At 34.2% G+C, this 21,605-nt stretch overlaps 1 protein-coding gene across 2 annotated transcripts; it reads right to left on the bottom strand.

Moving 5' to 3' along the window:
- Window positions 1-585: 585 nt before the first annotated feature.
- LOC107951165 (cellulose synthase-like protein E1) lies at window positions 586-9,774 on the bottom strand. Of its 2 annotated transcripts, XM_016886105.2 has the most exons (8): window positions 9,469-9,774; window positions 9,064-9,373; window positions 8,150-8,290; window positions 7,930-8,061; window positions 7,319-7,531; window positions 1,893-2,117; window positions 1,338-1,685; window positions 586-1,259 (listed from the first exon to the last, which is right to left on the bottom strand). In XM_016886105.2, the coding sequence occupies exons 1-8, from the start codon at window positions 9,759-9,761 to the stop codon at window positions 708-710; spliced, it is 2,214 nt and encodes a 737-aa protein (XP_016741594.2). In that variant the 5' UTR covers window positions 9,762-9,774; the 3' UTR covers window positions 586-707. The 2 variants fall into 2 exon arrangements, with proteins under 2 accessions (XP_016741594.2, XP_040937838.1); XM_041081904.1 differs by lacking the exon at window positions 7,319-7,531.
- Between the last annotated feature and the right edge of the window lie 11,831 nt (window positions 9,775-21,605).

Here is a 21,605-nt window from a genome sequence, read left to right as displayed (position 1 = left end):
GGCTCATTCTTGTCACCATTTCACACTGAATTGAACTTAATCGGGTAACGCGGGCTCATGGGTTTATTTAAAAACACAAAAAAAATTCAATGAAGTGACTCGAACTCCAAATCTTAAACCCAAAAATAGAGCATAGTGCCAAAAATACAAAAGTTAATTATTGTAGATTCTCACAATTAAATTTTTAAAATTTTGGGGCGTTACATAAAAATAAGCTAAAACTTTACCATTAAATCAACAAACTCATTCTTGCCAACAAACATAAAACATAACCTATGTGTGAACGGCTAAATGAAGAGACAAAAGGAACAAAAATGTAATAAAGGGATTTGAACACTGAACGTTAGATTCGTAAATAAGACTCTTAACCACTAAATCAAATTAATTTACTTAACATAATTAAACTTAGAAATTATAAACTTTGGTGCATTACACAAAACTATTGAGGAAGTAATGATTCTTTTAAATGAAGTTTATAAATGTTTTGACTTTTGATAATACCATGACAATCCTTCAAGTTGCATGATTGTCTTTTTTTTTTTAATTTAATAGATTTCAATTTTCCACTACGTGCTAAATCTAAACTACTTGAAATTAACTCCATTTATAGCTTCTAATGTTCATCTCTGTTCCTCGTAGTTTGAATAACAAACACTAGAGTTTATTTTCTCTTTTATTGACAAAATTGAAACAGAATCATTAGTGATTCAATACATGGCTAGCATACAGGCTAGCAAGGCAAAAACAATTGACTTGTACATAACTGAAGTAGGCATCTTGCCATTGTCTTTTCGAAAAAGGAGTGCTTGGTATACTGGCAAGTTTATGGTAACCAAAACCAAGCAGAGCAGAATTTGCAACCCAAATTGGTCCAAAACCTTGGAGTCCTGATCTGCATCCATGGTGGCCTTCTTGATTGCCCCTAAGCTACCAAACAGATTCAACATTGCAAGTGTGGCTAAAATATCAAACATTGGTGAAGCAGCACCAAACTCAATCAGCTCTTGATCATATCTTTTTGAGACGTCTTCATCAGCTACTTTAGCAGTAACAACAAAGTTTAGCTGTGAATACCCTAATAGCTTCAAGATGGTTTCGAAGAAGGCAAATAAGTATGAAGTTGTTCTCTTGATCAACCACATCCGTTGATCATTGCACCAACCTCGGAATGTGCCTCCGCACCATAGAAATTCAGCAAGGCTATAGGCACGGTGTACAAAGGTAACATATACAAATGGGAGCACCCAGGGGCTTGATATCTGCACAAGGCCATGGTTTTACAGTCGCTCATATAGCACCCTAGGATATAGATACTTAAGAATTTAGGAGCTTCATACCTTAGGAAACAATGAGATGCCTTTAAGTAAGCAAAGACACGGGACAACAACAATATACCATGTAGCCAAGCAGTTTGCAGCCCACAAGTGGTGAGTTGAGTAAATAAGTTGAAGTTTAAGAGGGATCTTTCTATGTCCATACAATAAGGGGCAGTATCTTGAAAAGAACAATTGAAGTACACCTTCCACCCACCTCTTATGTTGTACCAGGTTCTGCAATAATGTTATTGGTGCAACTCCTAAGAAGCCTTTTCTTTCAGGGTTTAAGTATATGGATTTCCATCCATTACATTGTATACTCATCCCTGTAACTCCATCTTCCACAGGAGTTCCATACTTTAAACCCATCTGCCACCAAAAACTTATTATGTGATACCTTTAACCTATTAAATTCATGTAGTTATGTAACATTAAACATGTCAATGCTTAGAAATAGAGAAAAAGATTGCAAACGTTAGAATTCTAACTCAAACTAGTTAGATACCACCTCTTATGGGTAACTGTAATTAACTGACTAAATTAAAATACGGGATGGTGAGGAAGAATGAAATGCACCTCTTTCCCCCATGGTGTGTTGTGTTCAAAAGTACAACTTGCAAGAACTTTGCATGTTTCTTCAAGGAAGCTTGCACTTTCATTAACCTTCTTATCATTTATTTTCTTCCAATCAACCTTATAGTTTTTCTCATATTTCTTCCCGCAAAGAGTCTCTCTCCTGTGGAAGCATCCTGAGCCCATGTAGCTTGGTCCTCCATTTGCGTCAAATCCTAGAACCTCCAGCTTCATTGTTGATATTGTTGCGGAAGCGACGATAATATTAATAACAATATTATCAGAAATATTTAGATAATTATTATGCCAACAATTATACTAAGAAAATTCCCAGTTAAATTGGAGGGGTCACAATGGTCCCGCTTAAAACCCAACAACTAGACAGAACTCACTTAGATATTTATAGCAATAATAACTAAATAAATATAACCAACATAAAGCTATTAAATAAAAGCAAACAAATAAGAAATAAAATACCAGAGTTTTAACGAGGTTCGGCCAATTTAGCTTACGTCCTCGGACACTACCAAATTAATATTTCCTCTAGAAATATTACAAAGGAGAAGATTTTGGGATGATACAACCAAAGGGGGAGGGGTTCTATATATAACAAACCAAACCCCCTCCCTTTCTATCTTTTCCTAATGTGGGATATTGCCAATATTCAACAAATCTCCACCTTGGCGATATTCCACATCTTCGAACATCTTCTCATAACACAAACTTCAATAGTGTCTTCAAATTTGCGCCAACGACGCCATATCAAATGTGTCGGACATTGATCAAGTCTAAACAATGTTCAAACTTGGCCCTTGTAACCACCTTAGTCAGCATATCTGCAGGATTCTCCGTAGTGTGAATCTTTTGGAGAAGTATCTCCTCTTCTTCGAGAATTTCCCGCACAAAGTGATAGCGAACGTCTATGTGCTTCGTTCGTGCATGAAAAACTTGATTCTTTGCTAAATGAATAGCACTCTGACTGTCAGAATACACCTTAAGTTGTTTCTGACCAACTTCCAAGTCTTTAAGCAATCCATGAAGCCAAATTGCTTCCTTCACAGCCTCTGTAATTGCCATATACTCTGCCTCTGTTGTAGACAAAGCCACCGTGGACTGTAAGGTAGATTTCCAACTAACTGGCGCTTTCGCTAAAGTAAACAAATAGCCAGTTGTAGACCGTCGCTTATCCAAATCACCTGCATAATTAGAATCACAATATCCAACTATGCATTGACCAAATGATTCATCCTGCTCGAATGCCAATCCGACATCTATGGTATTTTGGAGATACCGCAGAATCCATTTCACAGCTTGCCAATGACCCCTGCCCGGATCATGCATGTACCTGCTAACAACACTAACAGCCTGTGAAATATCTGGTCTCGTACATACCATTGCATACATCAAGCTTCCAACTGCATTTGCATATGGGACTTTTGCCATGTACTCTTGTTCTTCCTTAGTCGTTGGAGATAACTGGTTACTTAGTTTAAAATGAGGAGCAAGTGGGGTACTTACAGGTTTTGTACCTTCAGACATACCGAAACGTTGTAGTACCTTCTCCAAATACTGTTTTTGTGACAGCCAAAGTTTGCCCCTCTTTCTATCCCGAGTTATTTCCATGCCGAGAATCTTCTTAGCTTCCCCTAAATCCTTCATCTCAAACTCTTTACTCAACTGAGCCTTCAGTCTATCAATCTCCATTTGGCTCTTTGCTGCAATCAGCATATCATCAACATACAAGAGTAAGTAGATGTAGGAATTATCTTGAAGCTTGCGCAAATACACACAATGATCGTATTTGCTTCTTTTGTACTTCTGGTCCTTCATGAACCTGTCAAATCGTTTGTACCATTGTCTCGGAGATTGTTTCAATCCGTACAACGATTTGCTAAGTTTACACACCCAATTTTCTTTACCAGCAACCCTGTATCCATCTGGCTGAGTCATATAGATTTCCTCCTTCAAATCACCGTGTAGAAACGCGGTCTTCACATCAAGTTGAGCTAGCTCCAAATTCAACTGCGCTACCAAGGCCAACAAAATTCTAATGGAGGAATGTTTAACAACTGGAGAAAATACCTCATTATAGTCAATTCCCTCCTTCTGAGCGTAGCCTTTAGCCACTAACCTTGCCTTGTAACGAACATCTTCTTTGTCGGGAAATCCTTCTTTCTTTGCAAATACCCATTTGCAACCAATCGCCTTCTTCCCTTTTGGTAGTTGTGCCAACTTCCACGTCTTGTTTTTCTCTAGAGATTGCATTTCCTCTTCCATTGCACCTAACCATCTATTATTCTCTAAACTCTGAATGGCTTCGGTGTAAGTGGATGGAATATTATCAACAACTGGAAGTGCATAAGCTACCATGTCAGTGAAACGAGCTGGTTTCTGAATTTCTCGTCTCTGCCTTCTGACTGCAATTGGCTCTGATTGCTGTTGAGGTTCTTGGGTAGAAACCTCTTCCTCATCTGACTCTGCATCTGCCAATGAAGAATCACTAGTGGTACCTTCTGCTGGAATTACCACACTCTGCTCAAACTCCACCTGCTGCGGAGTACACTCCACCTGCTGCGAAGTACTACTCACTCCTTCTGGATTTACCTTATTCAACATGGCAGATTCATGAAAGGTAACATCCCTACTGATTATCGTCTTCTTTGCCTCTAGACACCACAAACGATATCCCTTAACACCAGCATTGAAGCCCATGAATAGAGCCTTCTTTGCTCTTGGATCTAACTTTGATTCTTTCACATGATAATATGCAATAGAACCAAAAATGCGCAAGGTGTCATAATCAGTAGCAGGTTTTCCATACCATTTCTCCAAAGGAGTCTTGCCATTTATAGCAGATGATGGCAAATGATTGATGAGATGTTGAGCGTACGTCACAGCCTCAGTCCAAAACTTTCTATCTAATCCAGCATTAGATAACATACATCGAACTTTCTCCACAAGCGTTCGATTCATACGCTCTGCCACCCCATTCTGTTGCGGTGTTCCACCTACGGTGAAGTGCCTTACTATGCCACAATCTTGGCATATCTTCAGGAAAGGATCGCTTTTATATTCTCCACCGTTGTCTGATCGGAGAACCTTAATCTTCCTTCCTGTCTGATTTTCAACTTTAGTTTTCCACTTAAGGAAAACTTCAAGCACCTCATCTTTGTTCTTCATAGGGAACACCCAAACTCGTCTGGAAAAATCATCAATAAAGGTGACAAAATAACGTCTTCCTCCAAGTGATGGAGTCTTGGACGGTCCCCATACATCAGAATGCACATAATCCAGAATACCTTTAGTATTGTGAATCCCAGTGCCAAATTTCACCCTTCGTTGTTTTCCCAGAACACAATGCTCGCAAAATTCAAGTTTGCAAGTCTTTGTACCTTTCAATAATCCTTGCTTGGCTAGAGTTTGCAAGGATTTTTCACCAGCATGGCCCAAACGCATATGCCACAGCTGTGTTGCCTCAGCGTCCTTCTTGGTACTCGTAATTGCTGCTGCTGTTGTCCCGACCACTGTACTACCTTGGTAGTAATACAGATTGTTCTTTCTTATGCCTTTCAACATCACCAATGCTCCTGAAGTTGCTTTAAGAACTCCATCTCGTATTGTCACAACTAGGCCTTTAGATTCTAACGACCCCAAAGAGATGAGATTCTTCTTCAACTTTGGGACATATCGTACATCCCGCAAAATTCTAGTAGATCCATCATGACTCCTCAGTTTAATTGAACCTATCCCGGCTATTTTACATGTGTTATCATTACCCATGTAAACAACCCCTTCATCTAGTTTTTGAAATTCAAAGAACCATTCCCGAATGGGACACATATGATAGGAACAACCAGAATCCATGATCCACTCATCTGCATATAATGTTGAAGATGTCATACTAAGAGAAAAGTCTGACTCTGCTTCACTATTGCATTCTGCAACATTTGCATCTTGCGGAGTCTTCCCTTTTTTCTTCAATTTTGGACAATCTTTCTTCCAATGTCCTTTTTCTTTGCAAAAGGAACATTCATCTTTGGCAACAGCTCGACCTTTGGACTTTCTTCTCTTCCCATTAGACTGACTTTGCTGACGACCTCTTGTTACCAATGCTTCCACTGCTGCTTCACCTGAACCTTTCAACTTATCCTTTCGGCGTAGTTCATAGCTATACAATGCAGCAGTTACTTCATTGAAAGTTACTTCCGATTTTCCATGAAGTAGGGTAGTTTCAAGGTACTCAAACTCCTCAGGAAGCGATCCCAACAACATTAACGCCAAGTCTTCGTCTTCAAAAGTCACATCCAAATTCAACAAATCAGCCACCAGCTGATTAAAATTGGTAATGTGCTCGTTCATCGTGGTACCAGGAACATAACTGAAACGAAACAGTCTTTTCTTCATATGTAACTTATTTTGACTGTTCTTCTTCAGAAATTTCTCCTCCAATGCTTTCCACAATTTACTTGCAGAAGTCTCTTTACTGAATGTATACTTCTGCTCTCTGGAAAGACATGATCGAATTGTACCACATGCCAATCGGTTGATGGTCTTCCATTCTTTATCATCAACCCCTTCTGGTTTTTCTTCCTCAATGGCAATATCTAGACCCTGTTGAAAGAGGGCATCTAGAAGCTCACTTTGCCACATGCCGAAATGACCTGTTCCATCAAAAATTTCCACTACAAATCTCGTATTTGCAGTTCCAATCCTCGGCAAAATGTACGAAGTGGAAGTTGTTGATATGGATGGTTTTTCTTCTGTCATTTTTGCCATAGCTTCTACTTAATAGCCACCAAATGCAGAATACCCACAAGCTTTAGGAAATGTTTCTGATGTGTAAGATCAGACTAAGCTGCAAACACAGAGCATACTACAAAACCTTGGCTCGGATACCAATTGTTGCGGAAGCGACGATAATATTAATAACAATATTATCAGAAATATTTAGATAATTATTATGCCAACAATTATACTAAGAAAATTCCCAGTTAAATTGGAGGGGTCACAATGGTCCCGCTTAAAACCCAACAACTAGACAGAACTCACTTAGATATTTATAGCAATAATAACTAAATAAATATAACCAACATAAAGCTATTAAATAAAAGCAAACAAATAAGAAATAAAATACCAGAGTTTTAACGAGGTTCGGCCAATTTAGCTTACGTCCTCGGACACTACCAAATTAATATTTCCTCTAGAAATATTACAAAGGAGAAGATTTTGGGATGATACAACCAAAGGGGGAGGGGTTCTATATATAACAAACCAAACCCCCTCCCTTTCTATCTTTTCCTAATGTGGGATATTGCCAATATTCAACAGATATAACCAACAAAGACAGACCAAAGAGAACCAACAAGATCATCATCAAGATTAATCATCGTGTGCATAAAACCTTTTCAATTATAGGCTAAATTACTTACTTGTAGCATTACTCGTAAAGAGCTACCATAAATTTCATTTTTGGTGAGATTATAGAAACATTGAGGGAACTGTACATAACCAATTTCATCTCCTTTCTCTTCATCCATGAAAATGCACAAAGAAGATTTGATTGTTTTTGAATTGTTGGAATACATGTCGCAATCCACATTCAAAATAATTGGAGCATTGGTTATCTTTGATGATACCCTGATCTATATTCCACCATAAAAATCATTCAATAACAAGCAAATTAATATACCTTCTAGAAAAGATATAGCTATATATAACATGCTTTAGTATAAAAATATACTAAACTAAAGGTAAAAAATCATCCGAACTTAAATTGTTTTATGATTATCAATTAAGTTTCAAATATCTATTTTTACCCAGTTGACTCAATTGGACGAAAATTGATCGTCGCCTCTTACCAATTTTTCTTTTTTTTTCTTCAATCAACTACACTATTGGATGAATCGTATATAAAATTACTATAGGTATGATAACTTAAAAGTTTGCAATAAAACAAAAAAAAAAAGTTCCAACAATTATTTAATTTTATAAGCATTTTGTATTTTTTTTTTATATTTAAACATGCATAATATTAACTTACAAGAGCATTCATGGAACCAGCTTTGAAATGGTGGTGATATTGGGGTCTTTTCTCTCTTGCCAAATACACTAGAGTTGGCAAAGGGTTTCCTTCAATATCCGCAGCATTGGTGCCTCTTCCATCTATTAGTATCTAAGAATCATTAATTAAAGCACCATTAACTAATTAAGCTCAACTATTCAAAGCTTATCAATTAGGAATTTATGAAATGAGTAATTACTTGAAGGATGGTCTGATGATCATGTTTGCTTAAAACAAAGTCCCATTCACGAAATCCTTTGTGTTGTTTCTGAATGTATTCTGGAATTTGGTTCAATTTTGTGGTGGTTTCAATCCTCATTTTCATGTCCTCATATAATTTCTGCATTCATCAAAAACTATAAATAAGTATCCTCACATAAAAAATGTTTACGAAAAAATTAGAAATTTTAAGAAGTTATATAATTATATCAATCCTCATAAGAATATTAAATGGACTATAATTACTTTTTAATTCTATTGTTATTTTTTATAACACGTTAAAATGTTATCATGTTAAGAAGTTTTACTTAACATTCTATTAAAATGTTATCTCCTAAATGAAAGAAAAAATTCAATATTATAAATATAATTATAAAAAAATTATTTAACAATTGAATTATAAGTCGAGTGGTAACTTATATTTATAAAAAGAAATTCTCATTAATCTTCGGTCCAATTTTAAGACACTTAATTTCTAGTTATTTCATTTAAAAATTTAATTAAAATAAGAAAAAAAAACAGCCATATAATATTATTTATTACTTTCTTAAAAATAATTTTTTAATAGTTTCATTGATTAAATTGGAGCGATGAGCTGATAAAGTGGAAGATGAGGTACTTTTTAAGCACTTTTCTTATCCTTTTCTATTAATTTCATTAAATAATTTGTTCCCTTGTAAGATTATGGTGTTTTTTTCTTATTCATGTAAGTTGGGTGTTGTTTTGTTAAATAATTTCCCATCACAAAAGTCTACCTAACCATTTTGCTCTTTCAATAAGATTCCATCAATAATTGCACAATAAAGCAAAATTGGAAGCAATCATCCAACAAGATGCATGATTGGTCCATCTTCGGTGTACGAAAACAAGCCACTATTCAAAATTAAAATTTACCTTGACAGAAAGCCACTCTTGGACATTGACTAGTTCAGAAGCTGTCCTAAAGTAAGCCTCAGGAGACGTTGATTCAACTTGGAACTTCTTGCAGAAAGGCAGCCATGTCTTTGAGAAATTTGCAGCCTCTAACATGGCATAAAACGTTAAATTCGATCCCCCGTCATCTGATAGATATACGCTTAACTTCTCAGGTGGATAATCATATGCCATCATTGATAGAACTGTATTCACCACCAGGCTCGGTGGCTCTATCAACGGGTCTGCCGTGCACACAAATATGTCGATGCCCGGTAGTTCTTTTCCGAACCTTTCCAAGGTTGAAAGTAAGGAATTTAACGTAAATAGTCAATTATGAAATATAAAACAAACTAGCATGACAACATAATTAAGATATTTATGTACCTTTGAGAGAGCCTGTGTATGAATGGAATACGGATGACAGCGTTCCATCTACAAACAGTGGTGAGAAGCCAATAAAACGAGAACCATAGCTCAGAAAGAAACAAACCAATCCAAGTCCACCTCTCAGCTTTTCCTCCAACTGGGAAATATCTTATTCTATACATGATAATGAAGCAGATGCCAAGAAAGATTGAAGCTGCAATGCACCTGAACAGTATTCGTCCCTTAACTTTCCTCGTTTCGAACAGGGGGACATATTCTTTTTTTGCCATCTCTCTCTCTTCGCACAGCATTGAAATGGGAAGGGAGCTATATATTTATAAAGTGGGATCCCATCACCTTTCTTATTTTCAAGTAAATATGGGATTAATATGTAAACTCCAAATTAGTCTAACTCTAAAGAATTTAAACTTAAAATTAAATCAAACATAAAATGAGGTCAAACCATAATCATCAAAATAAATAATTTCAATTGCTTCAACTTAATTAAATTAAGCATATTTTAAAAAATAATTTAATAAAAACAATAATTATAAATTAAATCATTAGTTTGTAGTAGTTTATAACTAGGACTTTGTCTCGGTTAATTTATAAAAATATGTTAAAAAAACTGTGTTAAAATTCTACAAATTTACTGATTTATGTTGTTTTTGAAGAGACACTAAAAACGTATTCTACAGGGTAGTGAAAACACATCACGTAGGATGCATTTTTAGTGTTTCTCCTAAAAGCCCGTCCTATAAGGAGCGTTTTCACTGTTACATTAGTAAAAGCACGTCCTATGTGACAAGTTTTCATTGATGTGGTAGTAAAAACTAGTAGTAAAAACATTTCCTATAAGACATTTTTTTTTGTCTCTAAAAATAGTATAGATAAATAAATTTGTAAAATTTCACCGGAATTTCTAAAATAATTTCTTTTCTACATATTATTATTAATTAACCACGTTTTGTTTTGTTTAGAAATAACAAAAAAAATGCAAAACGAAGTCTGGATAGAAATCTTTTTTCATTATAATAAATGTGTTAGGTATCACATGTAGATTTTAATAAAAGTGGTCGACTTAAAAATGGTATTGTTTTGTTTAGAAATAACAAAAAAAAATGCAAAACGAAGTCTGGATAGAAATCTTTTTTCATTATAATAAATGTGTTAGGTATCACATGTAGATTTTAATAAAAGTGGTCGACTTAAAAATGGTAGTACGTTTATTATTTTTATTTTTCAATTTAACTTTTTTTTCAACTAAAAAAATTTGAAATGATTTTTTAATAAAAAATTAATTAAAATTTTAAAATTTTAAATATGATGGCTCATATGACAATTTATATGTACTCTGTGTTAATTTTTATAAACTTTTTATATTTTTAATTTTGATTTTGATTTATTTTAATCTTTTAATTTTTATATTTTTTAAATTATTTATTAACGTGACATATAAAATAAATAATATTATATTAGCATAATATACACATAAATTATCATACAAGTTATCACATCAATAATATTAAAAAATTATTATTTTAATTATTATTTCTATTAAAAAATAATTTAATTCTTTTTTAAAAGATTAAATATTAAATTCAGCTAAAAAAAATTAAATGAACAGAAAATGTTATCATTATGCCTTTAAGAAAAACACCATAAAAATTGATTTTTTTTTCTTAATTCACAAATTATACTTTAAACTACACGTCTTTACTTAACTGGATACATAAACTTTTTTCTATGAATAGTGAAATTTAAACAATTTGTCTGTTACCAAATCCTGACATCATCAGGAAAAAAATATTGACGAATTGTATAGTGCCACATTAGCATCCATACAGTGTTTTAAGTGCTTTTATAATTTTATAATTATTCTTAAAAAAATGCAAATTGATTGAGTACATTGCTTAAATCCATAAGAAAAGTTTTGGATGAAACCTGGGTTGAGATTTTCCTCTATTATTTTTTTTTCCAAAAAGATCTTTCCTTTTTTTTTAATGGATGTGTCATCTATCACACTTGACTTTAATAAAAGTAGTACATTTATAAAAGGTGTTAGATTAAATTTAGTTTTTTAATATTAAAATTTTTTTTTGTTAATTTTATTTTTATTATTATTTTAGTTAAATTTGACATTTAATTTTTAAAAAAGAGTTAAATTTAACTATTAATTTTTTAAAAAAAGTTAAAATGATTTTTAACAAGAATACCAATTAAAATATTATTTTTTTAAATACGATAGTCTACATGACAATCCACATATACTCAATGCTAATTTTTATATTTTATTGATTTTGATTTTGATTTATTAATTTTTTAATTTTTATAATTTGTGAGCTCTTTTTTATGTCACATCTCAAAAACCAGGTTAGAAGAAATTGGGTTAGTAAAATCAAGAGTGGTCACGTTCTATTTTTGAATTTAAGTTGTAGGAATTTTGTTAAATGAATTGATCTATTGTAGTGGTTAAGTGTTGTGCTTGTATGTAAGAGGTTCTGGGTTTGAATTCTCTTTATTGATTTTTTTGCTATTTTTTGTCTCAATCTTTATCTTTGAACCTCTGGTTAATAAATTATTTTCTGGGCAAGTATAAATAAGAATTAGTCTGTTGATTTACTGGTAAGGATTTAACTTACCCTTAGTCCTGTGTTTGAATTACTCTGTGAGCGAAGTGGAATTCTTTTTGCTAGTCTCTATTTGAGTCACCCATTTAGTGGAATTTGGGTCAGCTTTGAACTCTAAGAACTTTGTTTGATAAGGATCAAATAGTGGCGTTGTGGGTGGTTTTGGATTTGTTTTGTTTTTATTTTATTTTATTTTATTTTTATTGTATGTACTCTTTCTTTGTTAAAAAAATAGTAGAAATATTTTGTTCCTTAATTTTTCCCAATTTTGTTTCCACATTCTCCACTTCTTTTCTTCAACCCTTTCTCTTTGCTACTCTTTACAAAATTTTCCTTTTTTTGTAGTTTTCGTTTCTTTTATCCTCTCCACCAAGATTGCTATAATCAAAATCATTGCTTTTTAAGTATTTCTCCTTTGTTCTAAATTTGGTGCATTCTTGAGGTTGGGCAAGTTTTCCTGGATTCTTGTTGGTTGATATTTATGTTGGGAAATATGCCCATATAGTAGTAAACATGTAATTGTTTTCTATTTATTTGAACTATAAATAAATAAATAAAGTTAATTTCACATTTCACTATTATGTCTTTTGTATTTCTGTCTTTTATATTTTGCATGCATAGCGAAATTGTGGCAAGCAAATATTAGCTCATTGATTGCCTAAGTTCAAACTAAATATAGGTGGCATTGTAAAAACGTTTATATTGCAAGAAAGACAAATTACTTCAGTAAATAATCTAAATAAGTCTGTAATCCCTTAAAAGAATCGAAGTGAGCATTTGATTCAAATACTGAGAATGATAATTATGTCGTCTACAATTCCAATTGTGCATATGGCTAATCTTGGCTATCGGAACAAATGACTTCATGATCATGGATGATATCGCAATCACAATAAGTTTTATAAATTTTTACAAATGATCGCTCTTGAAAACTAACTATCACGACAAAGGCAAGCGCACCTGTCGAACAGTAGTATAGCTTTAGCAAGACTGGATTGTCGAACCCAAATGAGCTAAAAATACTAGTATTAACTTTCTTTCTATTATCTAGCCTAAAAATTAAGGGTTTTGTTTATCTAAACTAATTAACTAAATTAAGAATGCACAGAAAGAAAATTGGGAAAAACTTTTGGGAAAACTGATTGATTAAGACAATACCCAAGGAAAATTTCACCTAGACTTCACTTGTTAGTTGACTCTGAATCAGACGATTTATTCATTTGACTTGATCCGTATAAATTCCTAATTTATATTATTATCTCTCTCGAGACTGACAACGTCTAACCCTAGGTTGATTAATTGAAATCTCTTTCTAATTAACTCTCTAGTGTTGCATTAACTCGATCTATGGAATCCCTTATTAGGTTTCACTCTAATCCGACAAAATCTTGTCACCCTATCTCTAGGCGTACAATCAACTCCGCTTAATTATGCTAGATCTACTGTTAGGCAGGGACTTTTGCTCCTCTGACTAAGCACATCAATACTTGAATAAATATCCTGGAATATCAAAATAAGAATTAAGAACACATAATTAAGAACAAGTCAAATATTTATCATAAAATTCAGATAATAATAACAGGATCCGTGTAACACCCCGAACCCGAGGCCGTCGCCGGAGTCGAACACGAGGTGTTAACAGACTTCAAACCACTTAAAAAAATTTCCCAGACAAGCTGCCAATCTGCGTACTAGTCGCTTTAAAAATCATATCTTGAGTTCTGAAACTCGAAATCCAGTTCCGTAAATTTTCCCTGAAACTAGACTCATATGCCCATCTACATATTTTTTTCTAGAATTTTTGGTCAGGCCAATTAGTACAGTTTATTAGTCAAAGTCTCCCATGTTACAGGGATCAACTACACTGACCTTTGCGCATTAAGACTTAGATATCTCCCTGCACAGAGCTTCAATACTGATATCGTTTGTTTCTATAGAAACTAGACTCAGAGAGGAATCTATACATATATGGCATGACTCCTAATTATCTCTGGTTAATTTATAATGAATTTCCAAAGTCGGAACAGGGAATCCAGAAACCATTCTGGCCCTGTCTCACGAGAACCTGAATATCTCTTAACATACTGTCCATATGATCATCTCGTTACTTTCCTATGAAAATAGATTCATCAAGGTTCGTTTACATAATTTATTCATTATTTAATTCCAATCCTACTATTTTTAGTGATTTTCCCAAATCTACATCACTGCTGCTGCCAGCATCTGCCTTTAAGGTAGACTTTACCTATTTCATAGTTTCCATGATTCAACTAGCCCTTTTTGCATAAATAGCACAAATTATGATAGTGATTAACCATTCCATACCAAATGATTATAACATTATGCTCAAACATATATAAGCCATTTTCGTATGGCTATATACATTAACCAAAATATTCTTCCGCCACTAGTCTATTTTATACATGCCATAAGATAATCCAAAACATAGCAGTACCAAACAGTGGATAGTGATAGTGTGACTAGTTGCTGACGATCCCCGAGACTGTAGCTTCGCAATGAGATCTATAAAACAGAGGAAACAGAGTAAACGGAGTAAGCATTACAATGCTTAGTAAGTTTTAAGCAATGTCAACAGATAACAATCAAATTATAACATAGTTATTCGTATTTTTATTTCACTCTTCCTTCGGGCATACCATCCCTTTACCGAATATGCACATCTCATCATATACAATAGGCAGATAAACTTTCACATAAAAGTGAGCTCATGTGACATAGATATATCGTATGATTTCACATCACCTCTCACACTGATCCGATGTCACATAATCATAGGAATAGTCTCATAGATTGCTCTCGTATGCATCACATAACTACCTTATGATTTAGTGCAAATCAAGCTCACATATAAACTTGGAGTACATACCTGTTTAACCTTTCGCATTAAATATATTTATAAGCAATTCTTATTACGAAGTCTTACCCGGACATAATCTCCACACGAAGTTATCGGGTCTTACCCGGACAAAATTCCCACACGTAGTCATCGGGTCTTTAGAGCTCGGATATTGTACGAGCACGAAGCTTACGGACATTGATCAGTGATAATATTCTCGCATAAAGCCTGCGGGGTTTTAACCCGGATATAGTACTGACACAAATGCCCTTCGGGACTTATCACATTTATGCACTTTCACATCCATCACGTTGGCCACTCGGCCCTGTCACATATATACACTTTCACATTCACACATCGGCCATTAGGCCTTATCACATATATACACTTTCACATTCATCACATCGGCTATTAGGCCTTATCACACATATACACTTTCACATTCATCACATCGGCCATTAGGCCTTATCACATATATACACTTTCACATTCATCACATCGGCCATTAGGCCTTACTATCATTTCATATTCGAATACTCATAAACTTACAATATCACGATTTAGAATTCAAGTATGGGTTTAATCAATAGCTTATGAGCAACTAAAACAAGTTTATCAAGGTTCACAACATAATCTCAACTTCAGCACAAGCTGTTTTTCCTGAGCAATAGTCACTAAATTATTTATAACTGGAGCTACAAAACTCCAAATCACTTTCCGTTAATTTCTCCTGAATATAGACTCGTATATCTTCCATCCATAAAATTTCCAGAATTTTAGGTTTGGCCAATCAATACCAGATTTTTCTTAAAGTTTCCCCTGTTTCACTGTTTGACTAATCTGACCACTCTTCACTACGAATCAAATTTCTCATTTTACTGAATTCAAAATGTGTTGTATTTGATTTCATTTGAAACTAGACTCATTAAGGAGTCTAAGCATATAAATTTTATCTTATAACCATTTTTGTACAATTTATAATGATTTTCTAAACACAGAACAGAGGATTACAGTGTCATTCTGCGCTGTCTCACACAACTTTAAGTATCTCATTATCGGAAATTCCTTTGCTTACACGGTTTCTTTTATAAGAAACTAGAGTCATTAAGCTTTAATTTCATGTCTCATTCAGCCTCTAATTCAAATCCATAAATTTATGGTGATTTTCTAAATTCACGTTACTGCTGCTGTCCTAAGCAGACTATTTCAAATTACCCTTAAATTCCCAAGCTCAAACACTTAAGAACTTACCATTTGAACTTAGAACATATCATGGCCACATCATATCTTATTAAATCAACTTATCATGTCCTATTATAATTGAATTTACTCAACGTTTAATCACTTAAAACTTACCTCGGAAGTGGTCGACGACTAGATATCCACGGCTATTCGTTTACTTTCTCTTTTCCCCTATCCGACTTTGATCCTCTTTGCTCTTAAGCTTAAGTAAAACAATAGATTTGCTTAAGTACTTAACTAATATTATTCACTTAACAATCACATTTGGCAATCACGTATCATTTAATCTACATCTAAAACAATAGATTTCAATATGTATCATATTTAATAAAACATGCCATGATTCGATTTCATGCTTATTTAATTTATATCTAATTCACATTCTAAATAAAAGTTTATCAAGCTTCCATCTTCATTTAACTATGTACCATTTAGAACTATCAATAGTTTACACCCTTTAACAAATTATAATCAATTGCCAAATACATCTTTGACAATTTAAACCACACAACTCAAATTCTTACAATTTAAGCTTAGAAATTTCTATTCATGTAAATTTTAGCAACATGGAGTCCATTAAACACTCCAAAATTCCATTTGAACAACAATTGTTCAACCTTCTAGCATAATTTCAATCTGGACAGCAAGCATTATTTAACAACCATTGTTTTCTTTTATTTCAAACATGCAGCAGACCAATTCCTCCACATATTACAGCACATTCAAATCAGCATTTACATGCTGGAACAATTTGTTTTCAAGCTGGAGTTTCCAGCAATCATTTATGCATTTAATTGTCACATTGTTACGTCACTACTAACAACTGAAACTTAGTAAGAATAACATAATATTTTAGCTATTAGACTCAATTTATCAATCCCTAATCGGCATGAAAATAGAACCATTAATTTGTTCAAATTTTGGACAGCATAACGAAGGCACAAAATTGGACAGTAGTAATTTTTACAACTAATCAAAGAGCTTTTCTTTTCTACCACCCGCATCCATGCCTTCCAACCACAATCCATCATCATTTTTCTTTACAAAAAAGTTAAAGATAGAGGGGAGCTTAGAAAACTTACCAACTTAGGATACAACTCTTAAACAAGCTAAATCCTTAGTTTCCTTCAACATGCAAACTGTCTCCATTTTTCTTTTTGTTGCAGCCCTCTTCCTCTTCTTTGATGGATTACCGAGTTACTTGAAATTTCAGCTACCTAACTAGCTAAAATCATAGTTTTTCCTCCTTCTAGCCATCTTCTAAGCCAAAAATTAAAGCAACCAAACTTTCTTCTTCCTCCCTCAAGTCACGGCAATGGAGGAGCAACCTAGCTAATTTTTTTTGTTTCTCCCCTACTAACCACTATTATTTTATTACCCATGTTCTTTATTTTATTATTTCTAACATAAAACACTAACATAAAATGTTTATAATACATTTCATCCCATAGCATGGCCGGCCACTACTTGTCATAGGTGGAAATTTGACATGCAAACCCATTATTTTCATAACATGCACTAATAGATCCTTATAGATTAACCCATCACATTTCAAAGTGTCACACATAAGTCCTATTACTAAAATTCACTTTCAATTAACAAAATTCAAACATGAAATTTTCACACATGCATATATACATATAATAAGCATCAAGTATGACGGTTAATTATTTTTATGACTCGGTTTTGTGGTCCCGAAACCACTTTCCGACTAGGGTCACATTAGGGGTGTCACAACTCTTCCCCCCTTTAGGGATTTTCGTCCTCGAAAATTTCTACCGATGCATAGTTTAGGATAACGTCCTCTTATTGAATTATATCCATATAAACATTAGCTCATCGGTAGCAATTGTAATTCATTACTGATTTCGCATCGATCTATAAAATCATTTTCTTATCTTAAAACAAATACATAAACATTTCTACAAGTATGCACATATATCTCATTTTCTTGATTTCATAAGCAATAATCACTTAATTTAATTCACAATTGCATCTCAAACACATATTAAGCACATATTAATATGTATAATTCACATCATCAACCCACATATTTGTAACCCATGTTTTCATATGTATAAGCTATAACCTAACCGAAAGTACACATATACTCAAACATCCCAATAAATATCCTTTATAACTTTATCACATCTCAATATCCAACTTAACTCATTTCCAAAAGAAAAGTCAACTCCACGTACCTGAACATTTAGTTCATTTAGCACATTCAATCATAGTTAACGTTACCCGTATACAGTCGAATAGGCATAAAGCCTAATATAACACTCTGGCATGAGATTTATTCTAGCGCATAACTCGTATATCCAAAATTATCAACATTCATCAAAAATTCTTTCAAACTTTCGAATGTCGAAACTTAATCAAAATAATTTCTTGAACAAGATTAACAAAATAGTGTCCATTCAGCAATAGCACATATAGCTCTTACAATGCCATATCCTAGATATGGTCCTACATATTCTCACATATCGAGCCGATGCCATGTCCCGGACATGGTCTTACACACTATCTCAAATCAATGCCTTCGTCCCAAACGAGGTCTTACATGAATTCCACTTCACACACTTAGTGCCCACTGACCGATCTCGCACTCATAGTGCTCGGTTAAAGGAATTCGCACACACACAGTGCCTCTAATTATTCACATACATAGTGCTCTTATTCATTCGTTAATACACATTGATATGACTTAACCAAGTCTATAAACATCATGTATGTACACTTTTAAACATATCATCTCATTTAAATTTGAATTCGTATAGTAATGAATACTTAAACTTTGCTCAAATTACCAGCACGAAGCCTACTAGGCACGAAGGCCCGAATACACGTCACCAGCATGATTGCTCTTCGGGATTTAGCACGGATATATCACTAGCACGAATGCTCTTCGGAACTTAGCCCGGATACATCACTAGCATGAATGCTCTTCGGGACTTAGCCCGGATTTAGTAACTCGCACCAATGCCTTCGGATCTTAGTCCGGATATGGTCACTTAGCACAAAGCCTTCGGGACTTAGCCCGGACATCATTCGAATAACCATGCACATTTAACAATAAATCATGACACATTCGTATTTCATTTTCATTCGCAAAACTCAAACACAAGACACTTATCGTTCTTGCAATTTCGGCTCAATAGCCACACACAAAGAGCATGATTTTGATTTGCTTAAAACATGATCTAATCAAATCATAATTTAAGCTCTATTACTCAAGAACTTACCCCTTTCCGCTGTCCGAAATCGACTTGGTAAGGTCGCACCCTTAATATAAATAATTGATAGAAAATATATATATAGTGGGTTCGCACACATAGTGCTTAATAATCAACCACGCACACTTAGTGCCATGTACTTTAAACTCGCACACTTAGTGCCATGCATTTCAAGCCCGCACACTTAGTGCCAATCTCACAACCGTGAACACTTAACACTTATTGCCCGCACACTTAGTGCCAATCTCACAACCGTGAACACTTATTGCCCGCACACTTAGTGCTGAAAACCAACCACTCTATACGCTTCACTGCCTTTTTACATTCGACAATTTCGTCTCTACATACATATACACATATAGCAATACACATTAGTATATCATTTACATTACTTGAATACAAACACAACATGCTTATCGACCATTCAACTTCCAGTTCCATAGCCACATACAAAAATCACATTTATAGTCATAACACTCCTTCAAAATTGCATCACTTATACCCTTATAATCCAATCCAAATCGAAATTCAAATACGAGTACATGATACGTACCTGATCAACTTAATAATTTAGGCATATCTAAATGAAGTTATATCGCAAATTCTCATAGTCAGAAGCTTGCTACAGCTCGATCGGGATCAAGATTCATTACAATACAGCAAACACATTTTAATAGCCAAAAATCATCACACTGTCATTTTATCACTTTATGGCATGTATAAATAGACTCACGCGAGCTACGTTAGTCCTAGAATTGACTAAACCGTAGCTCTGATACCAATCAAATGTAACACCCCGAACCCGAGGCCGTCGCCGGAGTCGAACACGAGGTGTTAACAGACTTCAAACCACTTAAAAAAAATTTCCCAGACAAGCTGCCAATCTGCGTACTAGTCGCTTTAAAAATCATATCTTGAGTTCTGAAACTCGAAATCCAGTTCCGTAAATTTTCCCTGAAACTAGACTCATATGCCCATCTACATATTTTTTTCTAGAATTTTTGGTCTGGCTAATTAGTACAGTTTATTAGTCATAGTCTCCCATGTTACAGGGATCGACTACACTGACCTTTGCGCATTAAGACTTGGATATCTCCCTGCACAGAGCTTCAATACTGATGCCGTTTGTTTCTATGGAAACTAGACTCAGAGAGGAATCTATAAATATATGGCATGACTCCTAATTAACTCTGGTTAATTTATAATGAATTTCCAAAGTCGGAACAGGGAATCCAGAAACCATTCTGGCCCTGTCTCACGAGAACCTGAATATCTCTTAACATACTGTCCATATGATCGTCTCGTTACTTTCCTATGAAAATAGATTCATCAAGGTTCGTTTACATAATTTATTCATTATTTAATTCCAATCCTACTATTTTTAGTGATTTTCCCAAATCTACATCACTGCTGCTGCCAGCATCTGCCTTTAAGGTAGACTTTACCTATTTCATAGTTTCCATGATTCAACTAGCCCTTTTTGCATAAATAGCACAAATTATGATAGTGATTAACCATTCCATACCAAATGATTATAACATTATGCTCAAACATATATAAGCCATTTTCGCATGGCTATATACATTAACCAAAATATTCTTCCGCCACTAGTCTATTTTATACATGCCATAAGATAATCCAAAACATAGCAGTACCAAACAGTGGATAGTGATAGTGTGACTAGTTGCTGACGATCCCCGAGATTGTAGCTTCGCAATGAGATCTATAAAATAGAGGAAACAGAGTAAACAGAGTAAGCATTACAATGCTTAGTAAGTTTTAAGCAGTGTCAACAGATAACAATCAAATTATAACATAGTTGTTCGTATTTTTATTTCACTCTTCCTTCGGGCATACCATCCCTTTACCGAATATGCACATCTCATCATATACAATAGGCAGATAAACTTTCACATAAAAGTGAGCTCATGTGACATAGATATATCGTATGATTTCACATCACCTCTCACACTGATCCGATGTCACATAATCATAGGAATAGTCTCATAGATTGCTCTCGTATGCATCACATAACTACCTTATGATTTAGTGCAAATCAAGCTCACATATAAACTTGGAGTACATAACTGTTTAACCTTTCGCATTGAATATATTTATAAGCAATTCTTATTACGAAGTCTTACCCGGACATAATCTCCACACGAAGTTATCGGGTCTTACCCGGAC

The sequence above is a fragment of the Gossypium hirsutum genome, chromosome A11, assembly GCF_007990345.1.
Source record: "Gossypium hirsutum isolate 1008001.06 chromosome A11, Gossypium_hirsutum_v2.1, whole genome shotgun sequence".
Taxonomy (NCBI): domain Eukaryota; kingdom Viridiplantae; phylum Streptophyta; class Magnoliopsida; order Malvales; family Malvaceae; genus Gossypium; species Gossypium hirsutum.
Note: the sequence above shows the minus strand (reverse complement) of the source record. Positions and strands in the feature narration are given on the sequence as shown.

Excerpts from the sequence above, each read along its gene's own strand:
- LOC107951165 (XM_016886105.2), bottom strand. The coding sequence starts at position 9,761 with ATGCTGTGCGAAGAGAGAGAGATGGCAAAAAAAGAATATGTCCCCCTG. Across the intron at positions 2,118-7,318 it reads CTTTACGAGTAATGCTACAA|CTGGAGGTTCTAGGATTTGA; the intron begins GTAAGTAATTTA and ends TCAACAATGAAG. Across the intron at positions 1,260-1,337 it reads GCATCTCATTGTTTCCTAAG|ATATCAAGCCCCTGGGTGCT; the intron begins GTATGAAGCTCC and ends GGCCTTGTGCAG.